General features: G+C 42.0%; 1 protein-coding gene across 1 annotated transcript in view; it reads right to left on the bottom strand.

Annotated features, from left to right (window-relative positions):
* Positions 1-17,903, bottom strand: part of LOC126188807 (zwei Ig domain protein zig-8-like) — a 475,470-nt gene that overhangs the window by 191,642 nt on the left and 265,925 nt on the right. Inside the window, exon 2 of the mRNA XM_049930420.1 lies at positions 9,306-9,457. Coding sequence (XP_049786377.1) covers positions 9,306-9,457 — 152 coding nt within the window. The remainder of the gene's footprint in view (positions 1-9,305; positions 9,458-17,903) is intronic.

Raw genomic sequence — 17,903 nt, 5'->3', positions numbered from 1 at the left:
GGGAGTAAATATTTTATTTTTTGTGCAGGAAAATTAGCTTCCATAAAATTACGTATATTACCAGCTGATGCTGTCCCCCATTACTGCTTGAAAACTGACCAATAATATTTTTGCACCTATTTTCTTATTGGTTGTCAGCTTCAAAACAAAATTACGTATTTCGTGGGCATCTAGCAGATGCGCGATGTCTGTGTAGGCCCATACAATAATTTCTTTTTTTGCTTTTGTAGGTTTACTGGAATTACATTGACTTAAATTGTACATTTGGTCCCCGTTAAAGTGATTTATCGCATCTATATAATAATTGTACTGAATTACCTAATTTCTTTTTTTACTACGTAAACATTTGCATACCATATTCAGATTAAAATTGACGTCTTATTGGCCCCACATATGATTCTGCACGTTCTGACAAAGACTATGCAAAAAAAAATTTTTTTTCGTCCGTGACTAACAGGGGTAGCCAGATACCTTGTATAGGTCTTGTTCTATTATTTAAATGTGTTTTTTTTTCAGAAGTAGAGAACCAGTTTCTTTGCAACAGGAGCAGAAAAGATTTGAGAAGATGTTAACACAGTAAACAGAAGATTTCCTTGACCTGTATTTCTACAGGCATACAAAGACTCATTGCAAATAACGCAGCAAGAATTCGAGTCCAGCTTAAAAGCAGCAACAGGGATATGCCTCTCTGAACTAGTCACTAACATTGTGGTTGGAACGGCCACTAGGTAGCGTCCGCGTAGTGCTGCGTAGCAAAGTGGTCCTGAGCGCGAGCTGGTGTGAGCTGCCGTTCGCCATCCTACATCGCGGTGGCAATCAGCGCTCATGGCACGGAGCTGCTATATGTGGTATGGCTCGGTATGCATGCTCCATTGGCTCTGCCGGATCCTGCACGACCGCTGTCAGCGCCTGACGGAAACTTGCAGCTTCATTGGCAACTTTTAGAAATGGCTCTGAGCACTATGGGACTGAGGTCATCAGTTTCCTAGAACTTAGAACTACTTAAACCTAACTAACCTAAGGACATCACACACATCCATGCCCGAGGCACGATTCGAACCTGCGACTGTAGCGGTCGCGCGGTTCCAGACTGTAGCGCCTTGAACCGCTAGGCCACCTCGGCCGGTCAACTTTTAGATGCTAATAGGTTGATATTGTGGTATGGCTCGGTATGCATACTCCATTGGCTCTGCCGGATCCTGCACGACCGCTGTCAGCGCCTGACGGAAACTTGCAGCTTCATTGGCAACTTTTAGAAATGGCTCTGAGCACTATGGGACTGAGGTCATCAGTTTCCTAGAACTTAGAACTACTTAAACCTAACTAACCTAAGGACATCACACACATCCATGCCCGAGGCACGATTCGAACCTGCGACCGTAGCGGTTGCGCGGTTCCAGACTTTAGCACCTTGAACCGCTCAGCCACCTCGGCCGGCCAAGTTTTAGATGCTAGTAGGTTGATATAGATACGTCATACCACAATGGAAGTTCTTGTTCAATTGGATACATGAATTCAACAAGGGCAAGGAGAAGCAACAAACAAGGAGGGCCCTGATTGCCCTGGTTATCCGGTGATGGCAAGTTGTATCGCAATCTTATGTAGGGGTCTTTCGCTACCCGCAGGACACATCGGTCTTGTGCGCTGCATCAATTTAGGAAACCTTAACAAACCCTTTACATAACGACAGGTTACGCGTTCGATATGACCGTTGCAACAAGAAATGTATGCTGAAGAATTTTAAAGACTTGTCTAGCGATGGATAAGTGTTTCAGTCTAAAACGGGTGTATGTTGAAAGGGAAAATAAGTTTCTGAATGGTACACAGCGCTCTCATGTCTCTCTCCCAGTTTGCTGAATCACCCTCATACCTCTGAACTCGTGCATTGGCAGACTTAGTGCTATAAACGTGTGCCTACTTTCTGGTCCAAACGGCAACGCTTGGAGTGGTGATAGTTAACGTATTTAAAGAACTTCAGCGGTTCTTTTTCTCAGTACGTTCACGGCTTTCTGAAATGAGAAACCTTCGAAGCGCGGTAAAACATGCAGATTACACTAACCCATATGAATAGTAGGGCTTTCGAATTCATAAAAATCCAGTTGGGTGAAATTTTTGCATTATTTTCTAACGCATAATGACTTTCATTTTTTCAAACATTTCGCGTGTAGTGATGTACTGTACCATATTTTATGCACAGATGTTTTGTGCGTTATGCTGGCTATATTCTTACATTAAATGCAATCCTTTATTTTCTTGGCTGAATGATTTTGGGGCTTATCGGTGATTCATTGTCATCACTTAAAATTTAGTGTTCTTTTGAGCGAGTTGAGGTGAGGCATCAGCAGTAAACTCTCTCGCCTAATGTTCCATCTGACTTCAAAGAGGTAACATATCTTTCAATTATTGTTACAAACAACGTTAATACCTCAAGAGCACAGTGAGTGGAACACTTCTCACATTCACTGAAGAGCCAAAGAAACTGATACACCTACCTAATATCGTGCAGGGCCCCCGCGAGACCGCAGAAGTGCCACAATACGACGTTGCCAAGGATCGATTAATGTCTTAAGTAGTGCTGGAGGTAGCTGACACCATTAATCCTGTAGGGTTGTCCGTAAATCTGTAAGAGTACCAGGGGTGGAGATCTCTTCTGGACAACAAGGCATCCCAGATATGCTCAATAATATTCATATTTGAGGAGTTTGGTACCCATCGTAAGTGTTTAAACTCAGAAGAGTGTTCGTGGAGCCACTCTAGCAATTCTGGAAGTGTGGAATGTCGCATTGTCCTGCTGGAATTGCCCAAGGGCGTCGGAATGCACAGAGTCGTATCTAGAGGATCAGTGCTCTCAAATCACTCCAACTGCACACGCCACACACCATTACAGAGCCTGCACCAGATTGAATAGGCTCAGCTGACATACAGGGTGCTTATACGTCCATCCACTCGATACAATTTGAAAAGAGTGTCTTCCGACCACTCAACATGTTTCCAGTCATCAACAGTACAGTATCGGTGCTGACGGGCCACGCGAGGCCTAAAGCTTTGTGTCGTGCAGTCATCAAGGGTACTGAGTAGGCCTTCGGTTCCGAAAATCCATATCGACGATGTTTCGTGAAATGGTTCGCACTCTGACACTTGTTAATGGACCAACACTGAAATATCCTGAAATTTGCGGAAGGATTGCAGCTGTATCACGTTGAATGATTATCTTCAGTCGTCGTTGGTACTGCTCTTGAAGGATCTTTCTCCGGCCACATCTATGTCAGAGATTCGATGTTTTACCGGATTCCTGATATCACGATATAGTTGTGAAACGGTCGTATGGGAAAATCCCCACTTCATTGCTACATCGAAGTTGCTGTGTCCCAACACACCACGTTCAGCCTCACTTAAATCTTGATAACATGCCGGTCTAGCAGCAGTAACCGATCTAACAACTGCGTCAGACACTTCTCGTCTTATACAGGCGTTGCCGATCCCAGCGCCGTATTCTTCCTGTTTACATATCTCTGTATTTGAATATGCACGCCTGTGTCAGTTTTGTTGGGGCTTCAGTGTATTTCTCTTCATGTTTCCAGAGAACTGCAGGTGCCAGTAACTGCTGTCGTGGAGGGAAGTGGCACTCCATCACTTCGTATGAACTGTGTTTGGTTTGCGTCACTGAATTTTCCGATTTCAAATTATGAACTTTGTGGTAACGGTAGGAGCTAAGTGAACCCATCGCACATAACTTGGCTACTAGCACATTTACACACAATTCATGTGATTTTGTATGTTTATTACAGCTTAAGATATTCACGCAGTTCAATTAACTATGTACTTATGCCCGTTGTTAACGCACTGCACAGACTAAGTCACTTCCCTTCTTATTAGGTAATATTTCATTTAAGAAAGAATACACATAGCCTAATTATATGGTTCCATGTGTCTATGTGTTCTATGAGAAGCAAATTTCAGGATACACATTATCATGTAATCATAATTTGAAATATAATAGTGAATCTTACTATGTATTCTGATTATTTTGTAATTTAAAGCAACGACGCATAGTAACAAAACACTGAGATATGCAATCACTTCCAAGAAAACCAATAGAGCGAATTATTACCTATCAAAATCTGATGGGGAGGATTTTACTGTTGGCGGTGTAATTTATCGCTAGCAAGCATAACCGCCACGAAGTGTTAACCAAAGGTAAGTTTAGAAGCAGTGAACTGAAAATTAATACATTACATTCTCGCATGTAATACATCATAGTCTGAGGCGACCGTTTAGACGTAGGACGGTAGGTTAAGATAAATTCTCAGTTCTGTATATTTTTTTGTCTTCCTATTTACAGTAGTTAATTCTGAATGAGAATCATACTGTGAACCACTGCAATAATTACACCGTTATTGGTATAACAGAAGACCTCGCGTTATAGTGATGGTTTTGTTGGACTCTGTAATTCTTCATTCGAATATTTCAGGAAATCATCTTAAAACAATGCTGTGAGTATATGATGGAAAATTTGTGAATTTTTTTTTTTTACTTTTCCGAAAAATACGGTGCAAAGCGTGAGTATAGTCACGGAACCAAAAACAAGTTCTATGAAGAATTAAATGGCTTAACATTGGGAGAGAAAGAAGTCATTTGAGCGTGTACACATAAATGTAGCACTTTGTCAGAGCAAGTTAAATATTTTGTAGGTAATGTAGTGTAGTCTAAAATGTAATTAAAAGCCTACATTCCCAATGAATATTATTACTAGTGCAAGTAATGTCAATTAAATAAGAGTTAATTTAGTACTGGCAAGCCGCCCTCCTGTCTCGACTATACAAACTGATGAACACACTTTACGCCTTGAAATGTAACGCCAAAAAGTGAATGACACACAGTGATAAGGCGCTATGACCTTTCTACTAGTGGTAAGAGATGTCAAGCTCGCACAGAGCACAACGAAAAGTAACACAAATAAACTCTGAACACTTGCGTGAAACTGTTAAGCAGTGTGATAAATCGCACATTTGAGGTCCAATTTGCACGAGGGCGAATGTCTTTCTTATATGTTACCTACTTTGCCTAATAACCTACAATCACTTAGACTGTATGGCGAATGCAATACTTCGCAATTACGTAGTCACAGCACCGGGAAACCTCAGAGTAATTGCATCCGCGTCGGCTTGCCTAATTTATAAAACAAGTAATTCTAATACGGAAAGCATGTTCAATATAGCCCTTAATGAAGTCCTATACAAATGTAAAAAGCACACCACTCCGTGAAACTCCATGAGAAATCCAGTGCGGAGTGTATATCCACGTGGCTAAAATCGGTAAGAGCAGGAAAAGTTACGACTTAAGCAACTCACGAAATCTGAATGCAGTAGATAAGCAGAATTAACTTACAAAAATAATAATTATACAGCTTCGCTAGACTGGCGATAAATAAGCATGAAGTAAGAATATCTCAGATTCTGTCCGAAGATCAACTGATATTCACAGAAGAAATATTATTACATATCTTCTGATGACTTTGTCGAGAATGGAGCAAGCTACTTTTAAGACACTTGACTTTACAGGTGCCTAGTGGTGAGACGGATTCAGATCAGCACATGCTCTCTACCAGTTAAAGCTGTGAACAAATATCCGACACTGCGCTTGTGAAAGCTGCACCAAAAAAAAAAAAGTGAAAAAAGTTCAGCTTTACTGGACTTCTGCTGTAGTTGCCAGTCATATGAAAACCACTGCAATGCCCACACCTGGCGGCGGTCTCAGCATTATGGTTCAAATGGCTCTGAGCAATATGGGACTTAACACCTGTGGTCATCCGTCCCCTAGAACTTAGAACTACTTAACCCTAACTAACCTAAGGACATCACACACACATCCATGCCCGAGGCAGGATTCGAACCTGCTACCGTAGCAGTCTCGCGGTTCCGGACTGAGCGCCTAGAACCGCTAGACCACCGCGGCCGGCTCTCAGCATTATGACGGTGTTTGATGGTCGTATGGGTTCGTACACGCACTAAACTAATGTCTACAAAATCGTCTGATACAACGGACAACCTGGGGGACGAGCAATAGTGAAGATGTGCCTTTCTCCGGCACAGCGTGGTGGAACAGCAACAAATTTTGTTGTTGTTGTTGTAGAATTTTAGAACATGTGTTTTGCTCGAGTATCATGTCGTTTTTGGAAACTCAGAATCTACTATGTAGGAATCAACATGGATTCCGGAAACAGCGATCGTGTGAAACCCAACTCGCTTTATTTGTTCATGAGACCCAGAAAATATTAGATACAGGCTCCCAGGTAGATGCTATTTTTCTTGGCTTCCGGAAGGCGTTCGATACAGTTCCGCACTGTCGCCTGATAAACAAAGTAAGAGCCTACGGAATATCAGACCAGCTGTGTGGCTGGATTGAAGAGTTTTTAGCAAACAGAACACAGCATGTTGTTATCAATGGAGAGACGTCTACAGACATTAAAGTAACCTCTGGCGTGCCACAGGGGAGTGTTATGGGACCATTGCTTTTCACAATATATATAAATGACCTAGTAGATAGTGTCGGAAGTTCCATGAGGCTTTTCGCGGATGATGCTGTAGTATACAGAGAAGTTGCAGCATTAGAAAATTGTAGCGAAATGCAGGAAGATCTGCAGCGGATAGGCACTTGGTGCAGGGAGTGGCAACTGACCCTTAACATACACAAATGTAATGTATTGCGAATACATAGAAAGAAGGATCCTTTATTGTATGATTATATGATAGCGGAAAAACACTGGTAGCAGTTACTTCTGTAAAATATCTGGGAGTATGCGTGCGGAACGATTTGAAGTGGAATGATCATATAAAATTAATTGTTGGTAAGGCGGGTACCAGGTTGAGATTCATTGGGAGAGTCCTTAGAAAATGTAGTCCATCAACAAAGGAGGTGGCTTACAAAACACTCGTTCGACCTATACTTGAGTATTGCTCATCAGTGTGGGATCCGTACCAGATCGGGTTGACGGAGGAGATAGAGAAGATCCAAAGAAGAGCGGCGCGTTTCGTCACAGGGTTATTTGGTAACCGTGATAGCGTTACGGAGATGTTTAACAAACTCAAGTGGCAGACTCTGCAAGAGAGGCGCTCTGCATCGCGGTGTAGCTTGCTGTCCAGGTTTCGAGAGGGTGCGTTTCTGGATGAGGTATCGAATATATTGCTTCCCCCTACTTATACCTCCCGAGGAGATCACGAATGTAAAATTAGAGAGATTAGAGCGCGCACGGAGGCTTTCAGACAGTCGTTCTTCCCGCGAACCATACGCGACTGGAACAGGAAAGGGAGGTAATGACAGTGGCACGTAAAGTGCCCTCCGCCACACACCGTTGGGTGGCTTGCGGAGTATAAATGTAGATGTAAATGAAGATGTAGATGTAGAAATTCTGCCGACTTGCCTTCTGATTCGTCAGAGCGGGTCAAAGCACTCCTTTAGCGATAACACAGGCCTGTACGAAGTATGTTCAGAACGTTAGTGTGCTGTGACCATAACAGGCTGATCTTTTTGTTTTTTAAGCCTTGGCATAACAGTGGATGGTAGAGAGAGGGCGGCTGGCGGAGGGGGGGGGGGACACCTGATTAGAGAAAGCATCGCAGGAACACGGTAGTATGTTAGCAGCTCACGTTGTAGTGTCCAGTTGCGTGAAAGATGTCGGTAAGAAATCTCGGTAAGTGCGATTAGCTTCCTGCTCGTGGAAGGAATAACACCTGCTGACATTATTTCGAAGGTCAAAACGATTCACGGCGAAGGTATTATGAACAGAGCGGCTGTTTCAACCGGTGTACAGGGTTTAGAGGAGGCAGAACCAATGTTCATGACAAACAAAGTGTTGGAAGACTTTCCCAATTCGCTGATGAGTTGGTGCAAAAAAACGAAATTGTTCGTGATGACTGCCGATTGCGAGTGGATGGAATTTTGTACGATGCTTGCACAACTCTGTAGAACTTTCTTATACGAGACAAGCAGAGAAACGCTGGGATACCAGAAACTGCGCAGTATGGGTCCCAAAAGAGCTGATAGAGCAGTGCAATAAAAATCGAATCAGTAGTGCCCGCGAGTTCCTTGAGCGACTTGAGCTAGAAGTTGAGGATTTTCTGAGCTCTGTTGTGCTTGGAGAAGAAATGTATGGGGCTCGTTACACGCCTGAGACAAAACGACAATCGTCACAGTGACGTCATACCAATTCCCTATTTGCCAAAAAATTCTAAACCAACAATATCTGGCCATAAATCTTGACGTCGGTGTTTAGGCACCGAAAAAGGCATCAACTTGGCGGTATTTCAGCCCAGGGAGACCACCAAAACACTAACATTTTTGGAGACCATTAAAAAAACTCAAAAAGAGCATGCAAAACAAAAGGAGGGGAACGCTAACTAGAGGAGAGTACTTGTTGCATCCTCAGCCACCACCAAGGCGTCCTTGGACTGATCTAGTTGGCATGTTTTGATCTCCAATATTCTCGAGACTTGGTGCCTTCATATTATCGTCTTTTCACCAGCCTCCAGGCACACATGATTGGAATAAAATTTTCAACCAAGGAGCAGATGCAAACAGAGGTTCTAAAGTGGGTAAAGCAGCTGGCGGGAGAACTCTTCGAGGAGGTTTCAAATGGTTCAAATGGCTCTGAGCACTATGGGACTTAACATCTGAGGTCATCAGTCCCTTAGAACTTAGAACTACTTAAACCTAACCAACCTAAGGACAACACTCACATCCATTCCAGGGGCAGGATTCGAACCTGCGACCGTAGCGGTCGCGCGATTCCAGACTGAAGCGCCTAGATCCGCTCGGCCATTAGAGGAGAGCATAACGAAGTTTGTGCTACGGTTCATCATATGCAATGAACGGGATAGCGAATGTATGGAAAAATAGTCAACATGTCTACAACGGTAACCTGCACTTTTTTTTTTCAAATACACTTCCGTCTAAAAACATAAAAATGTAGCACACTTACTTTTGAACATGCCTCATACAGTCTCGTTTTAGCAAAGATTCCACACTCTAACAGAAAGAGGCGATTCGAGACAGATTGTCTGTGATCAAACAGGTGACATACCCTAGCATGGAGAGATTATGAGATACATGAAAGCCGCCCATTTCTAAACAGCCGTCCTTCAGTTGTAATACATTAACACTTCGTGAAGCTGTTTTACTGTATTGGATCCAAGTATGCAGAGTATCATTGGTCTATTTTCAGGTCGCAAATTCTGCTCCATGGGGTCTAGGGAGTTCAACTGACTAACGCAAAGCAAGCATGTGGTAGAGAACAGACGCCGACTCACCGTCCGGTTGCCCAGATTGCGCACGCGGCAATTGAGGTAGGCCGTCTTCCCAACCAGCGCAGTCACGTTGCGAGACGCCGAGGTGTCGAAGTAGGGACCGCGCAGGCCGCTGCTAACGTCCTCCACCTCCGCCTCGTCCGCCGGCCGGGAGTCTGCAAGCAGAAGAAGAGACCATCAGGGACGCTGATGGGGCCACGAGTCGCAGCGCTCTCCATTCATCCATCGGCGCGTTCGGGAATGCGAACTTAGTGCCCTGTGTTATGTAAAGCTCCCCTCCAGCTAGAACAATTCATTAACAGGTCTTAATCGTCTACAGCTCCAAAACTTGAAAACGGTGCACACTGCTAAAACGTTCTGAATGTATCCTTTCAAGTGATGTCTGATTTCACCACATTTCTACAGAGGCCACCAGTTATTAGGTGCCCGAGTGTAGACTGTTACTGACAGATTGTCTCTCTAGTGCACCTTGCTGATTCCGCAAACAATCAGCGACGTAGTCTCGAGGAGATAAACAGGTACATCTATCTACATCTACATCTACATGGATAGTCTGAAAATCACATTTAAGTGCCTGGCAGAGGGTTCATCAAACCACCTTCACAATTGTCTATTATTCCAATCTCGTATAGTGCGTGGAAAGAATGAACACCTTTATCTTTCGGTACGAGCTCCGATTTCCCTTATTTTATTGTGGTGCTCGTTCCTCCCTATGTAGGTCTGTGTCAACAAAATATTTTCGCATTCGGAGTAGAATGTTGGTGATTGAATTTCATGAGAAGGTTCCGTCGCAACGAAAAACGCCTTTCTTTTAATGATGTCCAGCCCAAATCCTGCATTATTTCTGCGCCACTATTTCCCACATTTTGCGATAATACAAAACGTGCTGCCTTTCTTTGAACTTTTTCGATGTACTCCGTCAGCCCTATCTGGTAAGGATCTCACACCTCGCAGCAATATTCTAAAGGAGGACGGACAAGCGTAGTGTAGGCTGTCTCCCTGGTAGGCCTGTTTGATTTTCTAAGTGTCCTGCCAATAAAACGCAGTCTTTAATTAGCCTTCCCCATAACATTTTCTATGTGTTCCCTCCTATTAAAGTTGTTCGTAATTGTAATACCTACGTATTTAGTAGAATTTATGGCTTTTACATTAGACTAATTTACCGTGTAACCGAAGTTAACGAGTTCCTTTTAGCACTCATGTGGATGACCTCACACTTTTCGTTATTTAGGGTCCACTGCCACTTTTCACGCCATTCAGGTATCACTTTATGTCAGTTACTACGAACTGTGACCTCTCGGATAGGAAATCACAAATCCAGTCATACAACAGAGACGATGTTTTATAAGCACGCAATTTCACTACGAGCCGCATGTGTGGCACAGTGTCAAAAGCCTTCCGGAAATTCAGAAATACGGAATCGATCAAAAATCCATTTTCAATAGCACTCAACACTTTATGTGAATAAAGAGATAGTTGTGTTTCACAAGAACGATGTTTTCTAAACCCATGTTAACTGTGTGTCAAAAATTGGTTCAAATGCCTCTGAGGACTATGGGACTTAACATCTGAGGTCATCAGTCCCCTAGAACTTGTTGTTGTTGTTGTGATCTTCAGTACTGTGACAGGTTTGATGCAGCTTTCCATGCTACTCTATCCTGGGCAAACTTCTTCATATCCCAGTACTTACTGCAACGTACGTCCTTCTGAATCTGCTTAGTGTATTCATTTCTTGGTCTCCCTCTACAATTTTTACCCTCCACGCTGCCCTCCAACGATAAATTTGTGATCCCTTGATGCTTCAGAACATGTCCTACCAACCGGACCCTCCTTCTTGTCAAGTTGTACCACAAATTCCTCTTCTCCCCAATTCTATTCAATACCTCCTCATTACTTATGTGTTCTACCCATCTAATCTTCAGCATTCCTCTGTAGCACCACATATCGAAAGCATCTATTCCCTTCTTGTCTAAACTATCTATCGTCCATGTTTCACTTCCATACATAGCTACACTCCATACAAATACTTTCAGAAACGACTTCCTGACACTAAAATCGATACTCGATATTAACAAATTTCTCTTCTTCAGAAACGCTTTCCTTGCAATTGCCGGTCTACATTTTATATCTTCTCTACTTCGACCATCATCAGTTATTTTGCATAGCAAAACTCCTTTACTACTTTAAGTGTCTCATTTCCTAATCTAATTCCCTCAGCATCACCCGACTTAATTCGGCTACATTCCCTTATCCTCGTTTTGCTTTTGTTAATGTTCATCTTATATTCTCCTTTCAAGACACTGTCCATTCCGGTCAACTGCTATTCCAAGTCCTTTGCTATCTCTGACAGAATGATAATGTCATCGGCGAACCTCAAAGTTTTTATTTCTTCTCCATGGACTATAATACCTACTCCGTATTTTTCTTTTTTTTCCTTTACTGCTTGCTCAATATACAGATTGAATAACATCGGGGAGAGGCTACAACCCAGTCTCACTCCCTTCCCAACCATTGCTTCCATTTCATGCCCCTCGACTCTTATAACTGCTATTTGGCTTCTGTACAAATTGTAAATAGCCTCTCGCTCCCTGTATTTTACCCCTACCACCTTTAGAATTTCAAAGAGAGTATTCCAGTCAACATTGTCAAAAGCTTTCTCTAAGTCAACAAATGCTAGAAACGTAGGTTTGCCTTTCCATAATCTTTCTTCTAAGATAAATAGTAAGGTCAGTATTGCCTTACGTGTCAAATATTTCTACCAGTTTTTCCATTCGCCTGTAAAGAATTCGTGTTAGTATTTTGTGACTGTGACTTATTAAACTGATTGTTCGGTAATTTTCACATCTGTCAACACCTGCTCTCTTTGGGACTTGAATTATTACATTCTTCTTGAAGTCTGAGGGAATTTCGCCTGTCTCATACATATTGCTCAACAGATGGTAGAGTTATGTCAGGACTGGCTCTCCTAAGGCCGTCAGTAGTTCTAATTGAATGTTGTCTACTCACGGAGCTTTGTTTCCGACTCAGGTCTTTCAGTGCTCTGTCAAACTCTTCACGCAGTATCGTATCTCCGATTTCATCTTCATCTACATCCTCTTCCATTTCCATAATATTGTCCTCAAGTACATCGCCCTTGTATAGCCCGTCTATATACTCCTTCCACCTTTCTGCTTTCCCTTCTTTGTTTAGAACTTGGTTTCCATCTGGGCTCTTGATATTCATACAAGTGGTTCTCTTTCCTCCAAAGGTCCCTTTAATTTTCCTGTAGGCAGTAATTGTCTTACCCCTAGTGAAATAAGCCTCTACATCCTTACGTTTGTCCTCTAGGCATTCCTGCTTAGCCATTTAACACTTCCTGTCGATCTCATTCATGAGACGTTTGTATTCCTTTTTGCCTGCTACATTTAGTGCATTTTTATATTTTCTCCTTTCATCAATTAAATTCAATATTTCTTCTGTTACCCAAGGATTTCTACTAGCCCTCGTCTTTTTACCTATTTTATCCTCTGCTGCCTTCACTACTCCCTCCCTCAGAGCTACCCATTCATCTTCTACTGTATTTCTTTCCCCCACTCGTGTCAGTTGTTCCCTTACGCTCTCCCTGAAGCTCTCTACAACTTCAGCTTTACTCACTTTATCCAGGTCCCATCTCCTTAAATTCCCACCTTTTTTGCAATTTCTTAAGTTTTAATCTACACTTCATTACCAATAGATTGTGGTCAGAGTCCACATCTGCCTCTGGAAATGTCTTACAATTTGAAACCTGGTTCCTAAATCTCTGTCTTACCATTATATAATCTATCTGATACCTACTAGTATCTCCATGATTCTTCCATGTATACAACCTTCTCTCATGATTCTTGAACAAGTGTTAGCTATGATCAAGTTATGCTCTGTGCAAAATTCTACCAGACGGCCTCCTCTTTCATTTCTTAACACCAATCCATATTCACCCAGTATGTTTCTTTCTCTCCCTTTTCCTACTCTCGAATTCCAGTCACACATGACTGTTAAATTTTCATCTCCCCTCACTACCTCAATAATTTCTTTTATCTCATCATACATTTCATCAACTTCTTCATCATATGCAGAGCTAATTGGCATATAAACTTGTACTACTGTAGTAGGCGTGGGCTTCGTGTCTATCTTGGCCACAATAATGCGTTCACTATGTTGTTTGTAGTAGCTTACCCGCACTCCTATTTTTAATTCATTATTAAACCTGCTCCTGCATTACCCCTATTTGATTTTGTATTTATAACCCTGTATTCACCTGACCAAAAGTCTTGTTCCTCCTGCCACCGAACTCCACTAATTCCCACTATATCTAACTTTAACCTATCCATTTCCCTTTTTAAATTTTCTAACCTACCTACCCGATTAAGGGATCTGACATTCCACGCTCCGATCCGCAGAACGCCAGTTTTATTTCTTCTGATAATGACGTTCTCCTGAGTAGTCTTCACCCGGAGATCCGAATGGGGGACTATTTTACCTCCGGAATATTTTACGCAAAGGACGCCATCGTCATTTAACCATACAGTAAAGCTGCATGTCCTCGGGAAAAATTACCGTTGTAGTTTCCCCTTGCTTTCAGCCGATCGCAGTACCAGCACAGCAAGGCCGTTTTGGTTAGTGTTACAAGGCCAGATCAGTCAATCATTCAGACTGTTGCCCTTGCAACTACTGAAAAGTCTGCTGCCCCCCTTCACGAACCACACGTTTGTCTGGCCTACGGTACGGACATCTGTACCGCTGAGGCACGCAAACCTCCCAACCAACGGCAAAGTCCATGGTTCATGGGGGAAGCCTAGAACTTAGAACTACTTAAACCTAACTAACCTAAGGACATCACACACATCCATGCCCGTGGCAGGATTCGAACCTGCGACCGTAGTGGTCGCGTGGTTCCTGACAGTAGCGCCTAGAACCGCTCGGGCACGGCGGCTGGTGGCTGTGTGTCAATAAACCATTTTCTTCGAGGTAATTCATAATGTTCGAGTACAATATATGTTCCAAAATCCTGCTGCATATCGACGTTAACGATATGGGCCTGTAATTTAGTGGATTATTCCTACTACCTGTCTTGAATATTGGTCCGACATGTGGAACTTTCCAGTCTTTGGGTACGGATCTTTCGTCGAGCGAACGGTTGTATATGATTGTTAAGTATGGAGCTAATGGATCAGCATATTCGTAAAGGAACCTAATTGGTATTCAGTGGGTACCAGAAGACTTGTTTTTATTAAGTGATTTAAGTTGCTTCACTACTCCGAGGATATTTACTTTTATGTTTCTCATGTTTGCAGCTGTTCTCGATTCGAATTCTGGAATATTTACTTCGTTTTCTTTTGTGGAGGCATTTCGGAAGGCTGTGTTTAGGAACTCTGCTTTGTGAGCACTATCTTCGATAGTATCTCCATTGCTATCGCTGAGAGAAGGCACTGATTGTTTCTTGCCGCTAACATACGACCAGAATCTCTTTGGATATCCTGAAAACTGTTATAAGCATCTCGCATTTAAATGCACGCTAAATTTCGAGCTTTTGTAAAAGATCGCCAGTTATGGGCATTTCGCGTCTGTTTAAATTTGGCATGTTTGTTTCGTAGTTTCTGCAACAGTGTTCTAACCAGTTTTGTGTACTAAGGAGGATCAGCTCCGTCGTTTGTTAGTTTGTTTGGTATAAGTCTCTCAAGTGCTGCCGATACTATTTCTGTGAATATAAGCCACATCTGGTCTACACTTATATTTGGAATGAGTGGAGATCGTCTATAAGAAAGGCGTCAAGTGAATTTTTTTCTGCATTTTCGAATAGGTATATTTTTCGCTTATTTTTCGAGGATTTGGGGATTACTATATTCAGTCTCGCTATGACAACCCTGTGTTCACTAATCCCTGAATCGGTTTTGATGCTCGTTAACTGAGGATCTTGACTAAACAGCGTGCTGCATCAGGTGCAGCGCCTAGCGCACATATCAACATTTATGAGCAACGTTGGCCAAGTGCGAGCAGGATTTGCACTCTGAGGATCCCGTACAAACCTAATTACCTACATATGTTGTACGGAAGTTCTTGCAGAATATAAATACTTTATGATTCACGGAAACCATTCACCGAAAAGTGGAGGCACAAACAAAGGAAGGAATCTGAAACCACCGCTGATGTACGAAACAAATGTAGCAGGAGACTCCACCTTACATATGTAGGAAAGAATATTTAATTAAATATTTCTATTTGCTTACTAAAACGTGACTTCAGTTTACATTTTACGTTCGCATGCAGTAATATTACCCTGTTCAGCATTTGATGTATGATGAATGCAATGTAAGCTCTACTGACAGAAAGATAGTGTTTGTGTGATATATTTACAATTCAACAACTTTCAGGTTTTTTTCCTTTACTTGTCTTGTAAAACAACACTTATTTGGCAAATATGATTCTAAGTCAACGTGAAGTACTCTGCGGGTTCTGACGAGTGAATTTGGTAGTATGAAAATACGTGATATAAAAGGCCGCGGGGGCTTGTCTTTTGACTGTATTTAGTTAAAAGCTTAAATGTTTTAAACCACCTAAGGACCCTACAGCTTTGTATGTAACATAAATGTCTAATTGATACGTCTGTGCGTTCGTGAGAAGAAAGGGATCTCAACAGACGTATAGACAGGCAATCAGCTAAAGATGACAAACAAAAAATATTATATTCTCATATGGTACAATTACAAAATAATACGCTTTCCTTCATTTGTACTGTGAAACTTTTCTTCTTGCCTAATTTCATGATGCTAGGTCAACGGAAAATACCCTATAGGTTTTGATGAGTCAGTATGTGAGTGTCAAAATATGAGACGTAAATGGCCGTATAATTTGACTGAACGGACAAGGTACCGAGCACCTCAGTATGTGACGTAGATTTCAACTTGAAATGTCTAACCAGTCATGAGAAAAGCTGGTCTTAACATTCCGACAGGCAGACAAACAGATGGATGGACAACAAAGAGATTCTGTAAGGGTTGCATTTTCATCGCTTGATATACGGAACCCCTCAGAGTGGATACAGTTGCGCAGTACTATTTTATACTTCAAACTTAAAGAAATTCAGAATAGGGATGTATCTCTGCGTGTTTAATAGCATCTCTGCTGCACTGTTTTACAATTTCCGTGACGTCATTACCCCTCAATGGTAACAAATGGTTCAAATGGCTCTGAGCACTATGGGACTCAACTGCTGAGGTCATTAGTCCCCTAGAACTTAGAACTAGTTAAACCTAACTAACCTAAGGACATCACAAACATCCATGCCCGAGGCAGGATTCGAACCTGCGACCGTAGCGGTCTTGCGGTTCCAGACTGCAGCGCCTTTAACCGCACGGCCACTTCGACCGGCCCAATGGTAACACATAATAGCCAATAACCTCAACGAAGTTCAGCAATTAACAGGACTCCAGACCGCTCAAAGAAGTTCCTATACTTAAATTGACGAAAGATCAATAATATTTCTTTGATATTCAAACAAAACTCAAAGACTGTTCCTTTTTATTAAATGATGAGTCAATCACGCACAACTATATGCACACAATGCCAGCGGTTCGCTATATTTTGTCAGTATGATACAACTGATCAGCTGATAGTAGCATCAAAGTTGATAGTTGAATTATTCATTAGCAGATTCCCCGTGGCCATGATCTTCGTTGTGGAAGAAATAATAAGTCAACGAGACAACTGTTACAGCAGATATCTACATAACTGTTCCTACATTCGATTGGATTTCGCCCATTCAACGTAGTAAATCGTTTGGTTTCTAGCTTTTGTTGACGTTACTATGGCAGACTGATATCTTGTGTCACAATTTCAACTAGTAATGCTTCAGATACATATTCTTTTTTTTCGACAGTAATTGATACTACTGTTTTTATCTATTTATGTGTATTGGCCGGAGGAGACTACGAAATTTGTCTCGAAACTCGGGCACATACTTGACTATTTACTAGATCAGTAATCTTGTTCCCAATAGTTCTGATCACTTTTAGAGTACTAATGACTGATACGACAGAAGGGACTGCAAAACAAAAAGCAAAGGCATTTTGGCTAGTTCAACAGACTTTTTATATAGATACTCCAATATGCCTGAAAGAGAAATTTTATAATCAGTGCATACTATTACTCTTGACTAACGAACATGTGAAGCTGATCCTAAATGCGGAAGCTATTTCAAAGTTGACCTTTGGAGAAAAGAGAACCATTTGCATGAATATCAAGAGTTCAGATGGAAACCCAGTTCTAAGCAAAGAAGGGAAAGCAGAAAAGTGGAAGGAGTATATGGAGGGTTTATACGGGGGCGATGTTCTTGAGGACAATATTATGGAAATGGAAGAGGATGTAGATGAAGATGAAATGGGAGATATGATACTGCATGAAGAGTCTGACAGAGCACTGAATGACCTAAGTCGAAACAAGGCCCCGGGAGTAGACAACGTTGCATTAGAACTACTGACGGCCTTAAGAGAGCCAGTCCTGAGAAAACTATACCATCTGGTGAGCAAGATGTATGAGACAGGCAAAATTCCCTCAGACTTCAAGAAGAATAAATGAATTCCAATCCCT

This window comes from Schistocerca cancellata, chromosome 5, assembly GCF_023864275.1.
Source record: "Schistocerca cancellata isolate TAMUIC-IGC-003103 chromosome 5, iqSchCanc2.1, whole genome shotgun sequence".
Lineage (NCBI taxonomy): Eukaryota > Metazoa > Arthropoda > Insecta > Orthoptera > Acrididae > Schistocerca > Schistocerca cancellata.
The sequence above is the reverse complement of the archived record's forward strand: the minus strand, read 5'-3'. Positions and strand labels throughout refer to the sequence as shown.